Source organism: Anguilla anguilla, chromosome 1 (assembly GCF_013347855.1).
Source record: "Anguilla anguilla isolate fAngAng1 chromosome 1, fAngAng1.pri, whole genome shotgun sequence".
NCBI classification, from domain to species: domain Eukaryota; kingdom Metazoa; phylum Chordata; class Actinopteri; order Anguilliformes; family Anguillidae; genus Anguilla; species Anguilla anguilla.
Window position 1 is genome coordinate 60,819,965 of NC_049201.1, and position 22,932 is coordinate 60,842,896.

At 37.2% G+C, this 22,932-nt stretch overlaps 1 protein-coding gene across 9 annotated transcripts; it reads right to left on the reverse strand.

The window, feature by feature from the left end:
- Positions 1-363: 363 nt before the first annotated feature.
- dync1i1 (dynein, cytoplasmic 1, intermediate chain 1) lies at positions 364-22,191 on the reverse strand. Of its 9 annotated transcripts, none has more exons than XM_035391375.1 (18): positions 21,931-22,191; positions 15,901-16,014; positions 15,402-15,516; positions 13,977-14,034; positions 12,386-12,391; positions 9,182-9,241; positions 8,402-8,517; positions 7,336-7,425; positions 7,009-7,171; positions 6,143-6,242; positions 5,881-6,006; positions 4,168-4,314; positions 3,458-3,571; positions 3,078-3,211; positions 2,669-2,813; positions 2,040-2,180; positions 1,629-1,754; positions 364-1,204 (listed from the first exon to the last, which is right to left on the reverse strand). In XM_035391375.1, exons 2-18 carry the CDS (start codon positions 16,006-16,008, stop codon positions 1,094-1,096), a joined length of 1,860 nt encoding a protein of 619 aa, XP_035247266.1. In that variant the 5' UTR covers positions 16,009-16,014; positions 21,931-22,191; the 3' UTR covers positions 364-1,093. The 9 variants fall into 9 exon arrangements, with proteins under 9 accessions (XP_035247266.1, XP_035247239.1, XP_035247218.1 ...); XM_035391348.1 differs by having other exon boundaries at positions 13,977-14,067; XM_035391327.1 differs by having other exon boundaries at positions 13,977-14,118.
- Positions 22,192-22,932: the final 741 nt, after the last annotated feature.

Below are 22,932 nucleotides of genomic sequence, written 5' to 3' on the forward strand. Positions count from 1 at the left end.
GAGATAACTTGTGAAAGTTTAATTAGAAATAAATAGTATAGGGGAAGTTAAACTAGGATGTTTTCAGCCATGGGCGTAGGACTCTCTCTCTCTCCCGACCCCCCGACCCCCCCCCCCCCCCCCCCCGTTTGCTCACAAACCTAACCTTTCATCATGTGTCAACAGACGTGATTTGCTTTTAGGCAGGCAGGGCACAGTGGTTGCTAGCAAGAATCAGTTGTTTACGTGTGTAGCAAAAGCCATGATAGGTCCGATAGACTTCAATATGCTCTAGAACTGAATTTACCGAATTTCAATTAAGTGAAACCAAGACTTCTTGAAAATTGTATTCATCTGAACATACTGAAAGAAAATTTGTCATGGTATGTTTAAGAGTTTAATAGGCATATTATTTTGACCACTTCTCAAACTTTAAATATTATACACTGACGCTTCATTTCAAACGTAAGCATTAGCTGCATATTATCTAGTGACCAAAACAAAGTGGCAGTTGAGACATTACGATATGTAACCAGTTAATCTCAATTTAATTTTCAGCACCTTAACATTCACATGACAGCAAAGATTCAGGCACCTATTCCACACAACATTTTCAATAATTTGACTGCTTTTCATGCAGCAAGCTACAGGACATTAGTAGAGAGATACACTTTACAAGCATGCTGTGAGTGAGATACTAGTGTTCATCACTTGTGGCTCTCTCTCCTACACTGGGCGAGCAACCCATTTGCACATTGTCATTGAAAGCCTGACATGATTTTACTAGCAGCTACACAACCTGTTAATTTATCACCATAGATTTCCAGGCATTAAATAAAGCTATATTCTACTGTACAATACAAGCTCAGACAACAGAATAAACTGCCATTTTAGAGCTAATTTATGGAACAGTAACAGAAACATGTGGCCGCTGTATTTGTTTGTGAAACAAACGCAACAAAACGTTTTCATGCATGCTTGGATTACAGTACAGGTTAAGACTGGGACTTAAGTGTGCGCGCGCGTGTGTGTTTGTGTGCACCGTCCATGTGCTCCCTTTTGTAGCGCAGTAGTGAAAGTAGGGCGGCCATGTTGTCGGACCAGTGCCACCATTTCACGCTGCCAGCTCCATGGCGCCCTCCTCCTCGCCATCGCCCCGGTTGGCACGGATCTCCACCAGCGTGCGAGCAAAGCGAGTCCAGTCCTCAGTATGGGACACAGCCAGCTGTGGGTGACAGGATCCACAGTTAACCTGAATATTCTTACTGTGAAAATGATTCTTTGACAAGGTGGGAAGCACTGTACATTTTCAGAGCGCAGGAATGAGTTTTAATTTCTTAATTTCTTACTACTTGCAGCAGCCCAGTCAGGAAGTTCACAGTACACACTGGTGTTTTTAGGAGGACGTACCCCTGCTACCTGTGCTCCTCAAACACTGATGCCATCCACACTGCGAGCCCTACAGATGCCTCAATATCAGAGGCAGACCAGGGCCATGGTATACATCCCTACTTTTAACCACTTCAGAGGGTTAAAAGTAGAATGCTCACAGTGAAGCCAAAGTAGGAGCATTAGGCCCATGAGATGTTCTCATTATTTACATTCAGCACAGGTCCAATGACGCTTTTCAGTTTAGTTTTTTCCCTCACCTCTCCTACGTCATAGATCCAGACACGTCCCTCAGAGTCGCCCACTGCCACCTCCTTGCCTCCTGAGGCCCACCTCACCCGGTTGAGGGCAGACGCACCTTCAATGGTCACACTTGCAGTGGGCACCTGGAGATGAGGGAAGATTGTGACATTATCATGTAACAGTGTCATTAGACTCCAAATGTGCGAATAATCAGCCCAATGAAGTCAAAAGATGTAGTGCTGCTTGTCTCAAAAGTCAGTAAAGTCACATTGGCCTTCCAGGAATTAAACAAGAGTAACTGGGGTCTATTCACTGCTCTTATAAACAAATGTATAATTTCGCTTTATAAACAGGATAGTGGTCTATGTGAGAATCAGCATTAATGTCCCAGCAGTGGAACACATTAAAATAAACTACTAAAATGTCACCTCTGTGTCATTGTTCAGGTTCCACAGATCCAACCGTCCCATTCCATCAACAGCAGCAAATAGTGCAGGGTGCACTGGAGACCACATCACATCATACACATAGTCAGCATTGTCCTCAAAGGAGTAGAGTGGCTTATTGTGCTGGGGAGGGAGGAAGGGAGAGAGGAAAGGAGAGGCAGAGGGAGAGGGAGAGATATTTTCATTTCAACATTTATATAAATATATGAGCTATTGGTATAATAAAATCGATAATAGTTTCAAAGTTTAAAGCATTCATTGCTATTCAATAAAGCCAACAAAGTGACAACTTAAGAGACAATATGCCAATCACATCTCAATAAAAAGCTTGTTTTGGCCTTGTCTCCAAAATAAGTGCCAGACATATCTGTCGCATTCAGCTTGTAAAATTATGCATAATGGATGGCCTACTTCAAGGCTGCAGCATTTGAACTGAAATTGTGTACATATTTTAATATTTTTTATAGAAAAAACATGAGCTTGTGTGTGTATGCCTGCAATGATATTCTCTCTCAATTTACTCAATTTACAGTAAACTGCTGGTTATTTGATGTCTAAGTATGCTTTTTTCATTCCCTGGTTTATAGCATAAATAATACTTTTTCTCCTACCTTTGTGGTCCACAGTTTCACAGTCCAGTCAAAGGATGAGGTGACAAAAAGGTGGGAGAAGTCAATCGGGCCAACAGCATTGTGACAGCTGATACCAGTGACAGGCCCCTGGTGGCCCTCAAACATCTCCCCAATGCCGGCCTTACTGAAGGTAAGAAAACAGCAGGGGAACACATTTTAATAATGTAAGCTGTGATTCAGAACTGTTAAAGGCACATAAGGTTTATCACCAGCTGCTGGGTAAGTAACTGGTTGGGTGAACAGAAGGATTTGTAAAATCAGCCTTATAAGTCCTACATACTTTCAGCTAAATACTGTATGTTCTTCAAGGATTTATGATATTAGACCATATAGAAAATACAGATACAGATCGCATAAATGTGATACATGCACATTTGGATCCACTGACCTGCCGTGACGTGACGCTGTGTACACCATCCCCTCCTCACTCCCCACCACATAATTGTTGACGTCTCCAGTGGGAAAAGCCATGCCTGTGACCGCCACTGGCTTGGACTTATTGTACACCAGCTCCATGCTCTCCTGTTTGAGGAATAACAAGTTCAATCATCAATAACACTTCACAGTTAAATACATTTTCAAAACAATCAGACTTAACAGATGATCAGTGGTTAAGACACTGAGCTAATAACATCAGATACTAAATCTGATGTGGGGCTCATCTGTACAAACCTGCTTCTGTAAATATTCAATCGTACAAAGGAAAATACGGAAAACTACACAGCCTTAATTATAGCAGTAGAGCAACATCATTGGGTCTTTGTTCACCTGGGGCTGTGACAGCATGTCCAGACTCCAGGAACACATCTTCCCATCAGTGGACACAGTGATCAGGTTGTTGGCATTCTGAGTCCCCACAACGTTCACACAGTAAACAGGGTGCTGGAGGTGAAGGACACAGAAAACATATGCTTAACATCAGTTTATGTGCTACTGTTTAAACCATCTAAACAGCCATTTTGTAGATTAGCTCTGTAGTTAAGCCTATTAAAGATTTAAAGAAAATATAGTGAACATTTCACAGATGCCAGGGGAATGTAGTAGACCTTTGAGGGAAATATATGCCTGTATACTGAAATAAATGCTCCTAAATAGGTTTAATAATGCAAAAAAAACTTGGAAAAGTCTATGTCACATATAGCTATGATAGCATAGTTATACCTGGTTTTCAAATATGTATGTCAAATTGTTGCTTGCACTATTAAACATGTTTATAAGTACAAAACGGGTGGGTCTTCCACACAAAAGTAAAGAAAATCTTATGTCTGTTTACACAGTCATAGTGATAACAAAAAGAAAACAAGGAACAAGAATCATCATTGTCATACTATTATTTTTAATAAGACTACAATCATAATTATTAAGAGCAGCAGCATTATCAGAACCATAATCATGTTTATATGCATAGTCATTATTATCACAATGCAAATAATCTGAACAATGTGCATTAAAATCTCAGCCATGTTAAGAGAGCTTACTGTGTGCGCAGCAGCAGACAGTGGTGTCCTTTGCACTGGTGTTCTTCTGTGACTGCGGTTATCCCAAAGCACTATCTGTCCAGAGTAAGTACCCCCCACAACCAGGTTGGGGTGAAATCGGGCAAAGCCAACTGACATCACCGAGGACTGCAAGGAGGAGAGAATTGGAGAGGCAGCTTTTTAGTCCATAATCCATATCGACACTGCAACCAGCATGCAAAGAAAGAAAGACTGCGGTATTTAATGTATACAAGCCTGTAACACAGATTCACAGTACACGATTGCACAAGTTTCCAAAATGACAATCGCCTAACCAACCACGAAATGACAGACCTGAACTAGAAATCGCAAATCCTAAGAAAAATGAAACTAAATTTCTAACCCTAACCAGATATCTAAATAAAATCTAATAACTTCAAAACCCCTTTGAAATAATATCCATTAACCAAACACAATTTTTCATTTAAAAAGAGACTTAAAAGTCTATATTCATACATTATTCTTGATTGTGCAATATGGAAACAGCACTGTTTATGTTGGCTATTGGACATCATTATTCCTTCAACATGGTCAGAATCAGTAGGCCATCCATTAAAAAGATATGCATTGAGGGAGATTTCAAAGGGTAAAATTTTCTAAACATTTCTAAAACATATTCATTAGACTTAGTGTTTAATTCTCCAACAATAAGAATTCACCGTTGAGAGAATGATAGGGAGAATAGTGCACTTAAAATAATAATCAAGTGTACGGCAGCGAATAATGAGCAAAAGCAAACCTTCATTAGGGACGAAGCACAGAGAAACTGAACAGCCTCAGCGCACTCTCCCGCTCTATTGATCAAAGGCTTAAGGCATGGACCAAGAGAGGAAATTACTGTGTAACACATTCAGCATAAAAAAACGCAAATCCAGTTGGTACTGCAGACCTTTAATCATGCTGTGGCCAAAATCGCTAATAGAAGACAGATGTCCCATCTCAGCTATGTAATGCCAGCTCTTTTATGGCAACCCGTTGGTCATACCCCTCTATGTGGTATTTTTAAGCTCACAGCTTGCTCTTATCACTCATACTGGTGATTGTAAACTGGGTCACGCCAGCCCACTCCGAAAATATCTTGCCAACATAACATGCCCGAGGACATTAACTAGCTCTACCTTAACTAGTTTAGTAAAATTACAAAAAATCCATGAGGCCAAGGGAAATTCTGGGAGCCCCTATGCTGATGTGGGAAGGTTGGCAACCCTACCTGCATGTCATTAATTCAACAATCTCAGACTGCAAAGCTTCCATTTTAAAACTGCACCTTTTTCTTCAATGGGGAATGCAGTTATTTACCTCTTCACATGGATGTTATTAACCAGACAGTTTTATGCATAGCATTTTAAAAACAGATTTTAAGATTCTACATTTTCTGTGACTATACCCCTGGTGGTGGGTCATATTTGTATTTTGCAGTTCAGTCTTTTTTATGTACATTTTAGGAAAGCGGCCACAAGAAAATCAACAATTTTTACTACCATATTTGTGTTATCTAATACCGTATATATATGACATCTATGCATTGCATATTTAGTATTGGCATGAAAAGAGTTGCATGTTACACTAAATCTCATGTGGGTGTGAAAACAAACAATGAAAAACACATGCACACACACAAAGACAGGGAGACAACTCACTGTATTGATTATTATTTCAATACCGTGCACACACCTGACAGTGGAAGATGTACTCTGGCGTGGTCTTTTTGAATTTCATGTTCCACACAAGCGCAACCCCATCCGGTTCATGTGGGGCATCCTCATTGTTGTTGTAAGAGGCCACCATCAATTCAGGGTACTGGTGATTCAACAAAAGAAAACAGACTGTCAAATTTTTCTCGTTTCAAATATATTTTTAAATGATTCTAGATGCAACTTGCATGCAATATTCAACACGGGTGAAATGAACAGGTATATGCATAGATCAGAAATACCTGTGGAGACCAGTCCAAACAAGTGACAACTCGATGTTTGGACCAGTGCTCATCGTAGAACAAGCGGTTGAAGGATAAATTTGATCCAGCCTGAACATCACTGAGGTAAAAATAAAATAAAAATAGTTATTGCATGTCATTAAATTCAATCATAATACAAGTTTGTGCCCTGAAAGCTTTGGTGACATTTTAGAGGGCATGTACTGCCACAGCATAGCACATTTGAACCAATTCTAATAATAACAATAACAATAATAATCAATGTGGGTATACAAGATTATAACATTATGGAAAAGTTGTAATATATTAGTCAAATAACCAATTGATGAATTAGTTAACCTCAGGCATTTGGTTTGCAATAAAGTTAACTGAACAATTCTCTCACAGATTTATTTCTAGGGGCGGAAACTATGACTGTAAGGAAATTTTACAACCACTCCAGGTTAAGCTATAAAAAAAACAGAAACAGACAGAAAATAAATATAACATATATCTGCATACATAATTGCATGTGTAATGTGATAGCAGTGTGATCTAATAGTTATGGAACAGGTCAAGTGATTAGAAAACTGAAGGACTGAATCTTAGGAGAGACACTACTGGTTTGCCCCTGAATGAGGCATTTAATTTGAATTGCTCAGGTAAATGTCCATTAGTATAAATGAGTAATATGTCTTAGACAATGCTTTCTTCTTCAAAGAAATCTCATTGAAATCAAATAAAATGCATTGGTCTCCTTAAGAATATACTATAAATGGTTAGAGGCACAGTGATTATTAGCATGTAGAAGCATCCTCTATTTTGGGGTTCATGAAGCTTCCCTGTCACCAGTCTCCTGCCGCTTTCACCTCTTCCTGTCATCTTACCCTTCCTTGTCTTCCAGATCACGGCCACTGTAGTCAAAGAAGATATCGGACTCTTCGGCCAGAGCGCGCTCCACCACACGGATGGTGCGGTCGAAGAAGCTGAGGAATTCCTCAGAGTGAAGAACCTGCTGCTTCTCTTCCTCTGTGAGCTCCCTAGGGTGGACTGAGACACAAACACACATACATGAGCACATGAAAGCACACATATAGATGTGCGCACGCACACACACACACGCATGTGCACACATGCACATGAATGCACGCTCAGTGTGAGCAGAACACTAGGACTCCAGGAGCCCCTCAATCTGTCAATCCTTCCCTCCTTACTTTCTTTGGTCTCCCTGTTCTCCTCCTCCTCCTGCTGATCAGTCTCTGGCCCAGGTTTGGGCTCAGTGATTTCTTCATCCTCTTCTTCCTCTGAGGAGAAAGGGTACACATGTGATCCCCTGACTGTCCCTTAAAATCCAGGCGGTTAAATGTTAGGACAACATCAACAAGAACAAAAAAGTAGGGCGACAGATACTTTCAGACAGTGAATCATTTCAGTAAATACAAATGTTTTAAACAGCCAACACAAAACATAGGATGAATTCACAATTTTTTACAAACTCATGAAAAAAAATCCTTAAAATGTACATTTTATGAATTTTATTAAATAATCATCTAGATGCACAACTGAATAATATATGAAAAATATTACATTACCACTCCTCACTCTTGCATATGCCCTACTAAGAACTAACAAAAACTAAACAAATACCACAGTTTTGTTTAGTTTGTGTAGGGAAAGGCACTGTACTGGTGTCCACTAAATGAAGATTTTAGGGAAGAAGACAAAACAAGAACTCTAAACATAAATTGCAAAAGGGGAAAGAGAAAAGGAAGATGAGAGCTGTATACTTCTTTTCATTTAAATGTATCATTTAACACTTAATATTTTCTTTAATTTAACTTTGCCAATTTGTGCTGCCATTTCATACACATAACCTCACTGTGTTCACTACAAAATTGCAGAATCTCAAGAACTCACTTTTCCTTTAAATCACCTGCGCTTCTACTTACACAAAGCTTAAATGCTAACATGCAGAAATGCTAACATTTTCCCAAAACTTTTCTCTTTTCCTTGGGAGAGAAAATCATAATTTACCAGGAGACTAAGCTTATCCTCTCACACCATCTCTCAGGCCTTTGAACCTGACAAGAAAGCAAGCTAATATACCTTCGGGCCTAAATCAAACAGGCTCTGCACAATGATTCCAACAAACAAGGAGGTGGCTCCACCCCCCAACTTCAGCCCAGAGCACATAAAACCAGTCACTTCAGGCTCACTTCGATACCCACAGCCACCGATACCACCATCGATCTGAATGTATGTGGATATATCTGTTTTTACCTTCAGACTGATGAGCTGCCAGAGGAGTCTGAGTCTCCTTAGAGTATGACACCACCTCTTTGGGCAGGAAGTCCACCTGTGTAATTTTAGAGGCCCCCAGTCTATGCATCCGGCGGCTGAGAGAGAGAGAACAGGTGCCACATTAACACTCCTCCCCTCCTCTCAAATCACAGGATTACACAACTATATGTTTTGGGTACAACACCAGGGGGATGAACCCTGCTGAGTGCAAATCTAATAAGGTGGATTAGATGTGTGCGAGTCAATGAGTGAAAAAAAGTTGTGAACAATATTGTCTTTATTATTTAGGTTTATTCTAAATTCACCGATAAGTAAACAATAAATTAACTTTTATTTAAGGTAAAACAACATGTAACTGCAAGTTACATTTTTTTAAATCACTCTTTGGCAGTGAAATTCCTCTCACTGTCCATGACATTCATAACTGTTTTTTTAAGCGACAGAATGCAAGCTATCCCCTTACCGCAGTTTAGATAGGACAACGCATAGATACTGTATGAAGGCATCAAATCATCAAATTCCCTGTCCAACCAAGATAGTGCAAGGAGTATACAAAGTCCAATCATCTGAAGTACCTCAGTCTCCGCATGAATCAAATCAAATTCTGCCATCATAATTTAATCTCTATAGGCCTACTCCATACTCCTACTCCTCACATGGTAAGACCACAGCCCAGTTGACAAAAAAAGGAAATCATACAGGATGCCCATGTGTAACTGACACATAAAAAAGGAATTAGAAAGGAAAGAGCAGGTGTACCCGAGCTCAGAGTCAGCTTGCAGCTGGAGAACAGAGGGGTCAGTATCCCACTGTAGGGTCCTTGGGAGAGCAGCAGAAGGTGTTGCGCAGGGGAGAAAACATGCACCATTAGCCAATATATATATATATACCCCCAACCCACCAACATAAACGTGCATGCAAGGCAGGAAACACACAATGTAATATTTAATGATTATCATAATGTTTAAATTTATTGACGCAAAGCAAGGAGAAAATAAGCACAATGTACTTCAGACTTTAAATGCTGTAGAAAGATCTAATAATAGATCTTTCAAAAAAAGAGCTGACAAAATGGCAGGTACTACTGATAATATGACCAGAAAATACAACATAAAAGACATGACAGAAAAAAGAAAATGGCTCTGTGTGATATATATATATATATATATATATATATATATATACACACACACACACACACACACATCAGGACGTAGCCAGGCTATATCTGAGTAAAATCTAAAAGCTAACATGAGCTAACCTAGCCTGTTCATGTCAAAACAACTTTCTACCCCTCTAGAGGTCTAGATTCTGTAGACACTTTTTCAACTTTTATTCTGAGAGTGAATTCTGCTGTACAGAGCCAAGACAGCAACAAGACAAGAGATTTATAGAGATTTAAAAAAAACAAACAAGACTGTAAAATGACATTTTGTCATACTAATACAGGCTGCCCAGAAAAAATTCAGATCTGTTTGTCTGTGCTTCTGGATTGCCTTCTTCAATTCAAACCATACATTTCCAACAAAGATCATGTCTAGAAACTGAGATGCCCATTGCAAAACAGTTGTGTGGTCCATTAACCATTTCATGGTTGAGGTATAGTTAGGATCATTGCCTTACTGAAAAATATTTTTGCCGTTTTAAGCATCCTGGGTGGTATATTCATGATTCCATTGAGCCCCAGGACCCGAACATGCAAAACGATCTGACATAAAGATCAACCATTATATTTCACTGTTGGGCTGACATTCTTTTAAATAGAAGTGTCCTTCTGAGTTGACAACACAGTGGCAGATGTTCTTGTGTACATTTTCCTAAGATTAAAAAAAATTCTCATTCATATTTGAAACAGATAGCTTACCCACAAAAACAAGAACATGTTTACTGTTTTAAATCAACAGCACTGGTAATAAGTGTGCTGTCTGCAATAGCTTCTGTGTTAGATAATATTTTGTATGATTAGCCCATATCTGGGGAAACAAAAGTTGTTCCCTTTCTTCATAGTTTTGGACTGTGAAAAATCTTAATGAACTTTCAAGTTAATAGTTGTTGCCTTTATATGGACCCCACATATTGGAGCAGTCTCGAAGCCCAATTAACTACCAAGCAGTTAGAGCATCTAGATATAGGATGCAACAGCAGTGAGATGCACAGCATTTATACCCGTAAGCACAGTGGTCTCAAACTTGTTGCCATGGAGGGCCATGTGTATGCAGGTTTTCATTCCAACCAATTAATGCTGCCTTAATTGAGTCCAATTACTCATTCAGCCATATGCATTTAACTGCATTGAAGCACAGAATATAAGCAAGTTTTTATTCAGACAATGCGGGTCACCATAGACGTTGGGTCACCATCATGTGCAAACCTGCATCCCTAATTCAGCAAATAATTGAACTAATTATATAATCAACATCTGAGGCTGGAATAAAACCCAGCATACACACGGCCCTCCATGGCACTGAGTTTGAGACCACTGTGTAAGCAGGTGACTAAAGTATGGCTCTAAAACAATCACATAGCCATCAGTCATAATCATTTGGGGATATAAACTGAAATACTGATTCACATTAAGTACAAAAATGATCACATCACAATTATATTTTTAGAGATATGTACAGGTTTCCTGAGTGGCTGAGTCGGAAAAAATGTTCAAACACAGACTGATCCCTATGACAACATGGGTAAGCCTAGGACTCAGCTATGTCATCAGTTGTTTATGACTAGGAATCCACAGTGACTAGTTACCATTTTCCTCATATAATATTTACATATAGGCATTTAGCAAATGCTCCTATCCAGTGGGACTTAAACAGCATAAACACAATATTCATTTACACAGCTGGACATATACTGAAGCAATTTAGATTAAGCAGCTTACACAGGGACACTTAGGAATCAAATCAAGTCCATATTTCTAACCATTAAACTACACTGTTTTGCAACTCATTTCTTTCAGTACACTGTCAAAATCATATATTTGGTAATGAAATCCCTTTTCATGTAATTTATTTTATGGCTTTTAATATTGCATTGCCATGGTTAAAGGCAAGCCTGTTACAAAACTTGATCACTTTGAAAATCTTCATATTAATTGAAACCACTTACATCTATATGCTACATTAATTTTATTATTCAGTTAAATTCTCATTGCCTGTTGAATTCTTTCTTTATTTACCACTTCATAAACACTGTTGGAAAGCTATGTATTCATTTAAAGCCTTCTCCCATTTTTAATTACATTTTTTTTCTCTGCCATACCAGCTTAGAGTGAACTTCCTTATCTTTATAAATGTATGCATGTAATATTTGGTTTCTCTTATCTTTACGCAAGAGTTCTTCGGAACTCAATATTTAAGACTGGCATGGTTCATAAATTATATCATACAGTCAAATTATATTATGCTAAAACATTACATTTAATTAAAACATTGAACAGTGCTTCATATATATATTTTTGTTCCTGTTTTGATAAAGACAGAGAAACATTTTGAATGCATATCAGTTGAGCCACTGAACAGTTACTTCTTTCTTGGTCACATTTATGGAAATGATAAACACATGGCAAATGGAAATTCAAACACATATGTGATACAATGATACAAGGGCTGTAATGATTAACTGATTAATTAGATTTTTATTTTTATTTGCTTAACTATTTATTTTATTTTTTTATATTTTAAATTAATGGTTTCCTCTGGTTTTAGCAGCATGAGTGCAGCCCTTTAAAACTGGACCAAGATCAAGTCCATGGGGCACTAAAGTGCTAAAAACATTTTGACATCATAAAATACACAGCACAAAACTGTACTATTGCTGTATTTGGAGAACCAATTAAATCAACTATTAAAAAAAAAAAAACATCGAGCAATGTAATGACTGACAGCCCTATATGAAGTATGAAATTTCACTGGATGTCAAAACCCAACACAACATCAACAACACAACCATTGTCCTTACCTATATCTGATGTCCCCATTTGAATAGGTAAAGAACAAAAGAATGGGACTTAGTGCATTTTGCTGTATTTAAAAAACACAGAATCTATGTCTATTCCTGTTTCGGTTGTAATGTTAGCCTTACATTGCAATGTAGAGAAATCATAACACAACAGCGCAGAAAAGTGACAGCAAAGACAAATCACTCTAATCTCAGTTAGTCTATGTGATTAACCTTAGGTCAATTAATGAACACCCATACATGTTTTCTTCAAAACCTCACAAGACTTAATCTTTCCAGAAGAATATCCCTAGAAATAACACACAAATACAAGATAAGGAATGATGGGGTTGTTGAGTAACTGTGGCGTACAATTCATATATTTGTCAGTTTAAATATAGTGAGAAACAATTTCTTTAAGACAACTGTCACTATAATATGCAATATTTATGTCAACAATATAGCTTTAAACTGAGAAAAAATACAGTAGTTTAACAGCTGTTGTCACAACAGAATGAAGCAACTCCGCTAAAAGATCTAACTCTCGATCTGTGTTAATAGCAAACAGCTAAATGAATACAGTAATCCAGTTTTACGCTGCATAAGTATGGAATCCCATTTACAATATAAGCATACGAATAAATGCAGCAATATATATAAATGAGTCAATAAATTGTGAAAGAATTTGATAATACTCATTATTATAAATATTATATCATCAAACTCATTTTCATAACAACATTGTTGTTACAATTAATTTCATTTTTTTCATAATAAAAGGTTTTATTTTATAATGGCTTTTTTCCCCAAAATACTAGTTACATTTCTTAATAGTACTTTTCCAAATATCACATTTCTGAGGAGCTCTTTTTCCTTTTTTCATTTTATGGCAACACTTTTCATTTCATAACACTTTCATGGTATAGTCATCAGTCAACAGTTTATGCTATTTTGAGCCACATTGAGGATTTGTTTGAAATGTTTGGGTGCTTTGAATCATGAGCAGTTCCTTTCTTTCTCAACTTTTTCCTTTTTCCATCACTTTGATACAGGTTAATACTCGCCTCATCTGTCCATAAGACTTTGTTCCAGAACTCTAGTTTTCTTAATGTACTTTTTGGCAAACTAACTTGGCCATTCTTTTCTTCTTACCATTGATTTGCATCTTGTGGTGAACCCCCTGAGGCTATGCTGATGTAGTCTTCTCTTTTTGTCTTTAACACATTCATGCCTACATCCCAAAGGGTGTTCTTAAAGTTGAAAAAGGGTTTTTTTCCACAATTGAAGCTATTCTTTGGTCATTTACTACAGTAGTCTTCTGTGGTCTACCGGGTCGTTTGCTGTTGCTGAGGTCATTGGTGTGCTCTTGCTTCCTAACAATGTATCAAACAGTTGATTTTGACACACCCAATGTGTGTGTGTGTGTATATATATATATATATATATATATATTTATATGTATATACATACACACACCTTGTATATAGATATATATTTGCTTATTTCAGTACAGCCTACATTGCTTGCATTGTGGCTGTGTGTATCAATGAGCCCATTTGTTACCTGGAAATGCATGTGGTGGTATGATATGAGGTGAGAAAGTTTATGGTACCTTCCGACCGTCCCTCCATCCACTGATTCCTGGCTGCCGGCTTCGCTGGCCGTGCTCACTGATTTCGAAGAAGGAGACATAGGGGTTGGGACTAAATAATGAAAATAACAGGTATCCCATGTTAAGAGCTGCAGAGGCTGCACTGGGGACCAGCAGTGTCAGACACAGCCAAAGAAAAAGGGTTCCAAATCAACAGGATGGATTGGAATGGTCAAATAATAAAATTCAAAGAAAAACAGGGAGAAAGAAAGTCAAATGTATTCCTGTAATTTTACAGTTTTTTTATTTTTATTTAGCTTGCTGAAAAAAAGGTCAATATGTTTCCAAAACAAACCCCAGGGGAAGTGTTTAATAACACTCACCAAAGGCAAACCAGGCTTAAAAAACACTTTCCCTGGGGTTAGCTCTCAATGTAAAAGCGCAGTTACTTTTACTTTTTGTGTAAATTGTAGGTGACATTAGATGACATATCCCAAGTCCAATATAATCTAACAGATGTGTACATAATTTGTAAAAACAGATTATAGTTTTATACTTATTTGCATGAAACAAAATGAACAAACACTTGAAAAATGTGTTACTCAAAGATAACGACAAAGGCAATTAAGGGTATAAATGGGACCTTAGAAAGAAAACTACAAGTTACTGGACATGTTCATGTTGTCTTCAGCCAGTGAATACCACTGTGCATCTCTCAGATTAATCTATATAGATAATGACACTCTAAATCTCCCCCGCCCCCCAAGTGTTTTTTCATGACACTTGTTACATGTTGCCCCATCCCAGCACTTTTTGGTAATTTGTATTTGTCCTAATACTGTAGCTTATTCTTCTGCCTAGGCTTTGCAGAGGTTAGGTCTGAATAGTGTTCACTGTGTGAACTAAACTGTGTTCTTGGCTAGAAACAGCTGTACAAAATAAGTATTGAACCTTACTGAACCTGTGTTTAGCAGTTGTCTATGACCATGAAATGCACTTTTTGTACGTCGCTTTGGATAAAAGCGTCTGCCAAATAAATGTAATGTAATGTACTGTAATGAAGCAATACAATTAAAATTTACACTGAGTACTGAGACCCACTAAGAATATGAGTATGAGATATGCTTTTTATTTCATAAAATGGCCATTAAACTGTGAAAACATGTCCCCTTTGTAGTTATGTATAAATGCATGATAATACTGAAACATTTTAAGCGGTCAATACACTTTACTACACTCATTATTAATAATTAGCACAAATCGTCATCCATATTGTTGCTTTTAAATCAAGAGAACCTAGGCTAGAAGAGTAGTTTCTTTGGGCACCAATAAATATGTAATTTATATTTTTGCTCCAATCTTATAAGCAAACTGAATCAACAAATACAATTATTTGTTTAGCTTTATTCATTTAAACTGCATTTCCCAAAATGGGGTATTGTGTACCTAGAGGGGGTTCTGGGGAGATCCCAATACTCTGTAGTAGAGCTTCAGTCTCTCTTCGCTTGCGGTCCAAGTCAGAATCTTCTGGAACAGCCTCTGTCTTCTGCTGCATCTCTGACTGGATATACAATTGGGGGGGGGGGGGGGGGGGGGGGGCAAAAGACGAGTGAAGAAACGTTCACATCTCCGAGTTCCTTTTATATATTATACAATGGAATCAAACTATACTTAAAAAATAGATGTGTACCTAAGGTAAAGTGAAGTGTCATTACTGCAGAGGGTTGTTTAAACCTGATTTTGAGAATCATAACACAACTGAATTGGCAAGTGCAGGATACAGATGTATAACTTTGACATAAGTGGGTGGGAACCAGTGAAATATAAAATTGATTTCTTATCAAAAGCATTTTCTCCAACTTACATAGCATACATATCTATGTAACTATTTAAGCTACAAAGACGAGACTAACGAAAAGATGGGGCTACTTTCAAACACTCTTACCTCTTTCTTTTTCCTCTCCTCTTCCTTCCGTTTCTTCTCCTCACGGATCTGGGCCAGGCGCTGTTTCTTGCGCTCTAACTCGGCTTTAAGGTCACTTTTGTCTGACATCTTCCACTGTTGGAGGAAGCATTATAACCACAGTACTCACCTGGCTGTACACACAAACAATATTTACTTTGGAACACATTTACACTCATTTGAGACTGTGTTGGAACCAAATACTCACAGGTGCCAGGTGAGAAGTGAAAAGTGCTCACAAACTTCTTCTCACTGACATGCATGAGATTAATAAAATATCAACTTTACTTTTGATCTCAGCTTCAGCATTAATTAAATTTGTCGCAATGGTGACACTTGACATGACAATAGCTAATAATTAGGATCAAGCTCTATAGGCGCAAAATTCTGTAGGCTAAATCCTTGTTGTGCTGGCCTATTAGCGACAGTATGCTATAAAATGGGGGCTTTAATCTGTGGCAGGTCAGCACTGATCCTTCATTCATAATGTCTCAGTATCATAGAAAATGCAATTGCATGCTTTTATACTGAAATTACTTTTGTTCTCATACAATATCACAGTATGATAACTTTAAATAGAAAGATTATCTTTATGATGATGATGCACAAATAGTACTCTAATAAGTGTTTATCATCATCCCCCTTTTCCAAATTCAAATAAAATGCTTTTTAGAACTTCAGGTTCTGATCAACAGTTCTATACCTATTTTAGGGAAATGCCAGCCAACATCACTCCCATGCAGTGATTACGCACTCACATTAATGCAGGAAACAACATGCATTTGAGCTATTTTATAGTATAGATAATGGGCCTCATTCACAAAACTTGTCTTAAATGATTCTTACTTGTTCTTAAAAATGTTCCAATGAAAAACCAACTTAGGATTCATTACTCAAGTGCAGAACTTCGTTTTTGTGCATATACCAAATGTATGAGATGATAAATGCTAACCATTTGGAAATTTTATGCACAATCCTGTTCATGCGTTTAGCATAAGGAAACAGCCATACACAAATACAGACAAGAAAAAAAATTATGAATTAAAAATGTCACTGGAAACATTCGTACACAGTTGACGATCAAATATTTCATGAATGTGTAAAGCATAAATTATGCTTCATGCATGGAATTAACAAGAGGGTGAACATGCTGTGAACATTTCATTATATTAAAATGAGATCAATGTGACAACAAAAAATTCAAGGCATTATTCTAAATATATATTTCAGTTACATCTGGGGCTATTTGGCTTGTCTTGAAAAAAAAAAACTCATATAAGCCTGTTAATGAAATAAGTGCAATCAGATAATTATGAACTGCAAGTATTTTAATTCTGTAAAAAATTGCTACATTGCTTAATCAAGAATAGGTTTGCAGCAAGCAGCTGATAGCTAAGAAACAATTATCAGGCTGACTAGCAGCTTGGCTGACCAGTGACATAGGCTATGTTCAGACGTACAGTGAAGATTAGGAAATTTGCAACTTACTTTGACCCTCGTTGTTTGTCAAAATACTTTATATGGCCACATAATACATATAATTAGAAAATATATTTGGCATATGTTATTAGAAAATCTGAAGCCACCATTGTGTCCACTATTTTCTAATGGAAATCAGTGTGGCTTTCTAAGGCTGGGTTTACATGGTGACTTGCGTGCAACGAGAAAAGTTGCACATAACTTTGTGAAAAAGTTGCATAAAACTAAAATTGCATGAAATTTGACAGTTACACAATGATTGAAAAATAATGCAATATAAATATTTCACATCATGTTGTTATAAAAATGTTTTCATTTAGTTTTTTGTATTTTTATCATACAGTTACTTTGTATTTCTGAGTTTCATAAGTTTTTTATGGCTGCATTGGAAAACTGGAAGAGGGCTATTTATGCAGTGTTGCTTGTAGATTTACATCTGAAATAGGCCTGCCCACAGCTATTATCAGTCTGTCTGTTTGTTTGTTGACAATGATCAACTGACAAGCTAGCTATAGTTAACAATATGTTAACGTCACTCTAATTTACCATTGGTTCACACAAGCTAAGAAAAACATATGACTGTATTTAGGCTAGCAGTCTTACAGAAACTCAATGACTGTAATCATCTTTTTTTAAGTCCAGAAGACTTCTATTTTTCTTTTGTTGCTTCTGTCCATTTTCTTTTGAAATTATTTAAAAGCGGACTGTTGGCTCTCCCTCTCTGACAAGTTTTGACAGAACACGTTTTCTGTATTTTGATTGGCTGTTGCATGAAACTGGTCTCACAAAGCCAAAATGTTTGCAACTTGTTTCAGCTGAACAGCAAACAAGTTTCAGGTGTGTTGCAGGAGGTTTACACTGTGCAACAAAGTTTCAAGGGACTAAAGTTGCACAAACAACTGCACTGTGCAAAGATGTACTAAAGAAAATGTGCACTGTATTCCACTAAAAAGAGAGCACAAGTATGAATAAAATGTGTGTGCAGTTTACGCTGAAATCTTTATCAGATTCAACTAGTACAGAAAGCTTCCAACCGAGAGGAGTGCCCACCATGCAAGTAACTAATATAACAGCTCATAAATAGAAAACCTGTGCGGTTTATAATTCTGGTAATAATGAGGTGTGAGGATGATGCCTGAAACCTTTAAGGTGAAAACAGAAAATCACAATGGAATAAAATGAATTATGGCAAAGAAAAGAACCAAATGAATGTTTTAAAATAAAATTTATTTGGAAACATAACTCAAAAAATACATCACGAAACAACACTGAAAATAAACAAAAATGAAAAACAAGCAGTCCCACAAACAATTTAAATAATTTTTAGCCCTTATTATATTTTGCGCCATTTAACAATACCAAAGTTTTGTAAAGTTATTGGTTTAAAGGCACACACACACACACACACACACACACACATATATATATATGAAACTAGGCTCCATCAGCATAAAAAAATGATATTGTTAGCCTGTATTGTATTGTTGAGGCAGATAGGTTCCTTGGACAGAAGCTGTCATTTCCACGAACTTGCCAGTGTCATTGCACTGTCGTCGTTATCTTCCATTTTGTTTTGTTTTTTTGTGTTGTTTCAGATCAATGTCTTAAAAGTATCAGGAAGGCATCATTTCTGCCTGTAGGAATGACAGTTGGAGTAAACATACATTTTTGAATTTGGAATTTCAGCTCCATTACAAGTGCTAAATGACATTACAGCTCAATGCAAAATTATTACTTGGCATACTAATTGCTAGTCTCTATATTTGTATGTAAAGTCATATAAAATCTGTATACAGCGAGCACCATAATGTTTGGGACATTTTTTTTCTTCTACATTTTGCTCTGTACTCCACAATTGCGGCATTATTTTTTGATAGCTGACACCTTGTCGTGGATTATCCCTTACCTGTACAACAGCTTGGCTGAATACTTAATTCTGATTGGCCAGGAGTTGTGCATTATTTATACATAAACACTTGGCTATGAAGTAGTTCTGCAAGCAAAAGCTTAATCACGATTCCAAATGAATATGCATCAACAGCCTGACTAGATAACACAAACATGGACAATGATAATTTCTACTGTAACTAGACGAGCAGTTTATCTTGATTTAAGGTTACCAACTGTCCCATAAAATACGGAATTGACCTGTAGGGCAATTGGAAAGCATAAGAGGCATTGTCGCTGTCCGATCTGTACCTGCTGCCCGATTTGTACTGTGCATGTGCACGCTACCCAATCTGTACCACACATACGTAAATAACATTTTATGACAAGCTGTTGTAGTGAGAGCTACCTAGCTAGCTATTAGACAGAGAGATTGCTAGCTTGCTAACTAGTGAGACATAGAAATTGCTAGATAGCTATAGCCAGCTCGCTAGCAGAGTATAAAACAACATGTTTTCGTGTCAATGTGATTTATTTCTCTATATCTAAGTACTGAGAGAGATATACAGAGATGTCGCTAGATAGCTAGCTAGTGAGATAGCTATATCACTAGCTAGCTAGTGAGATCGCAACAAATAATTATTATCAGTGTCATGACATAACTGTAGAAAGATAGACTATATGGCAAAAAAGACCACTGCTTTGCACATTCACCACTTATGTAAATGACAACATCCAGATGAACATATCTCGCGTCAGTTTTCTGTCAAGTTTCTAGATTTTTGTAATTTTACAGTACAGCTAGAATGTTTGACAATTTAGAAAGGAGTCTACTTGTCAAGTTTGCATAACCAGATGTGAGTGTGTAATGTAACAATACTACTGTAAAATTCAGAAGTGTCGTTAGTTCATTAAAATGAGTAAGCAATTATTTTAGCTCACTAGCTAACAATAGTTAATATTATCTTCCCTATGCTTTCAACTAATGATAAAATGTTCCTAATAAGCATATGTTAACTGACTTTGTGTAGCATCGTAACACACTAATCTGTACATTCAATTCTTATTGCTGATTAGAGGTTTGCATCTTGTGGTGTAGGCTCTATAATTCTGCTCTCAAAGTCATCTGTGCGCAGTGATTTGTGATAGTTTCAACTCTACCCTCTGGAGACTGGTGATGATGTCAATGAGTGTTGTTTTAGGTTTTTTCTTCACAGCCCTTAGGACTCTTTCAACTGCAATTGTCTTCCTTGCCTAACCTATATGGTGTTCATTTCTGAGAACACTAGTGGTTTCTTTTTCAAGACTTTCCAAACAGCTGTACTTGATACACCCAGTTTCTAGGCTGTCCTTCTTAATGAATTATTCTGCCCTCTCAGCTTAAGGGTTATTTGCTTTTAAGAGATAGTTATCTGGTCTTCATGCCATGATGGTGCATGCCTCAGAATCCAAGTGCAATCTCCACAAAATACGAAGGCTAAAGATAGGCCGAGATAAGTGGTCTCCAACGCTGGTCCTGGAGAGCTACAGGGTCTGCTGGTTTTCATAGTGACGCTGCACTTCATGAATCAATTAGAACAGTTGATTACACAGTTAACTCAACTCACCTGGTCTTGGGTCTCAATTGGGTGCTGATTTTAAGGTGAAAACAAAAACCAGCAGACCCTGTAGCTCTCCAGGACCAGGGTTGGAGACCACTGGCCTAGACACTCGCTGCTCTTTTATTTCTGAACGATACATGCGAAAGGAAATACTCGTCATTTATCCGTTAACTTCAGCACAGCTGAAAATAGGGGGACTAAACACAAAAAATGCAATTTCTGTAAAATGGTAAAACATATACATATGTGAATATCATGAAATAGAATCTTATTGTCTGATATTCATCTTTTGATTCCAATTTTACATTGAACTGCAGTTTAATTTACTATTTTAATTTAGCACTCGAAATGGAGCTGAAATTCCAAATGCAAAAATCTATGTTTACTCCAAATGTATCATTCCTACAGGCAGAAATTATGCCATCCTGGTACTTGTAAGACACTGATCTGAAGACAATGACGACAGAACAATGACACAGGCAAGTCGGTGTGCAATTGTAAATGATCAGCTTCGGTCCAAGAAACAAATCTGCCTCAACTAATTCAATATAGGCTAACGATGGATGCTTGCTTTTCACGCAAACACTGCTTAATTTATATGCATATATATATATATATCCAACTAAGCGTCACATTCTACAAGCCGTTTGCATTCACAACTGCTTCAGTTACAAAAATCTGTTGAGAACAAGCACGTTAGTTTTCAGAGAAACCTACTGAAAGGTTTACAATGACCTGTCACTCCCTTTAATTGTTCATTTCCTTATCTATTAGCTTACTTACCTAATGTATCCTTGGGGCAAGCCAACCACTAACCTTACCTAAATGTGTTCACTAAAGGCTAGCTGCTGTACCCATCAACGAGGATAATGCAAATCGTGAGGTGACCAACTTCTCTCCCATTATAGCTACAGCTACATCGCTACAAATATCAGCGACATTATTAGCAGGCAACGTCTGACATAATTCACTTACAGCTGACAGTGGCATGTATTTTATTAGGATCACCGAGCATAATCATCTCTTTAGCCTACAGTAACGTTACCTTATTTTGACGGTATATTGTAATCCAAAAATGCTGTATCACTGCAGGGCGAGGCTCAAACAATCATGCCAGAAAAATAGATGCAGTTAGAACATCATGAGTAACAGCTATTATTTTCATATAAAATAAGAAGGAATCAACTATTTTAAGTAACTACATAGGCTACTGCTAGCAGCAGCTAGCTTGGAAAAATATCTAGACTGGCTACAATGCAGGTTAGCTGTCTACGGCGAGCCGAGTCACTGAAAATCCACAAAAGGGATTGGGAAGCGTCCACTTCCTGTGAACATAGGTATGATTTTTTCAAAATAAATTGACTAAAGCGTTAATCATAATTCAGAGTACAATATTGATCACACGACTGACATTTTCAGGCCACATTTATAAATTTATAAATTCATAAATTTCAAGACAATGGATGTCCACGGCAAACGGTGTAAAAAGTATCCATTAGAAATGAACCATTTTTCAATAAATCTGTGGTTGTTTAAACAACCTATATCAGACCTATAATATGGACCCCTGGAATACTGGATAGGCATTCCAATTATTAGATTAGTGTTCTGTTCCATCTGACAGCTGTAACCTATTCTGTGTTCAAAATAAGGTTGCAATCCTTGCTAAGGTCGTTTTTGTAGCTGCCTCATGAAACTCTATTAGTTGTTGGTAACCAAAGTGTTGACTAAATTATGCGTCCTTTGATCTATATAATAGTGAAGAGATCATAAATATATGACATTGTTGTGTGGGATAGGAAATACTTTTATTTTGTAAATTCATACTGCGGTTTCAAGGGGATTAAGAGGGAGGGACTTCCTGTTTTACGTTCAGTGACCGGACGCTACTAACAAAAAAGTTAAAAAACCTAAAACAGTTGACAATATCCTTTCAATTTCATCTGGAAAAATAAAATTCTCTGTGTTAAAGAATCAGTTATTATGAATACATATGCATTAGGAGGACTTAATTTACTTGACTCCACCACCCTTAACAATGCATTCA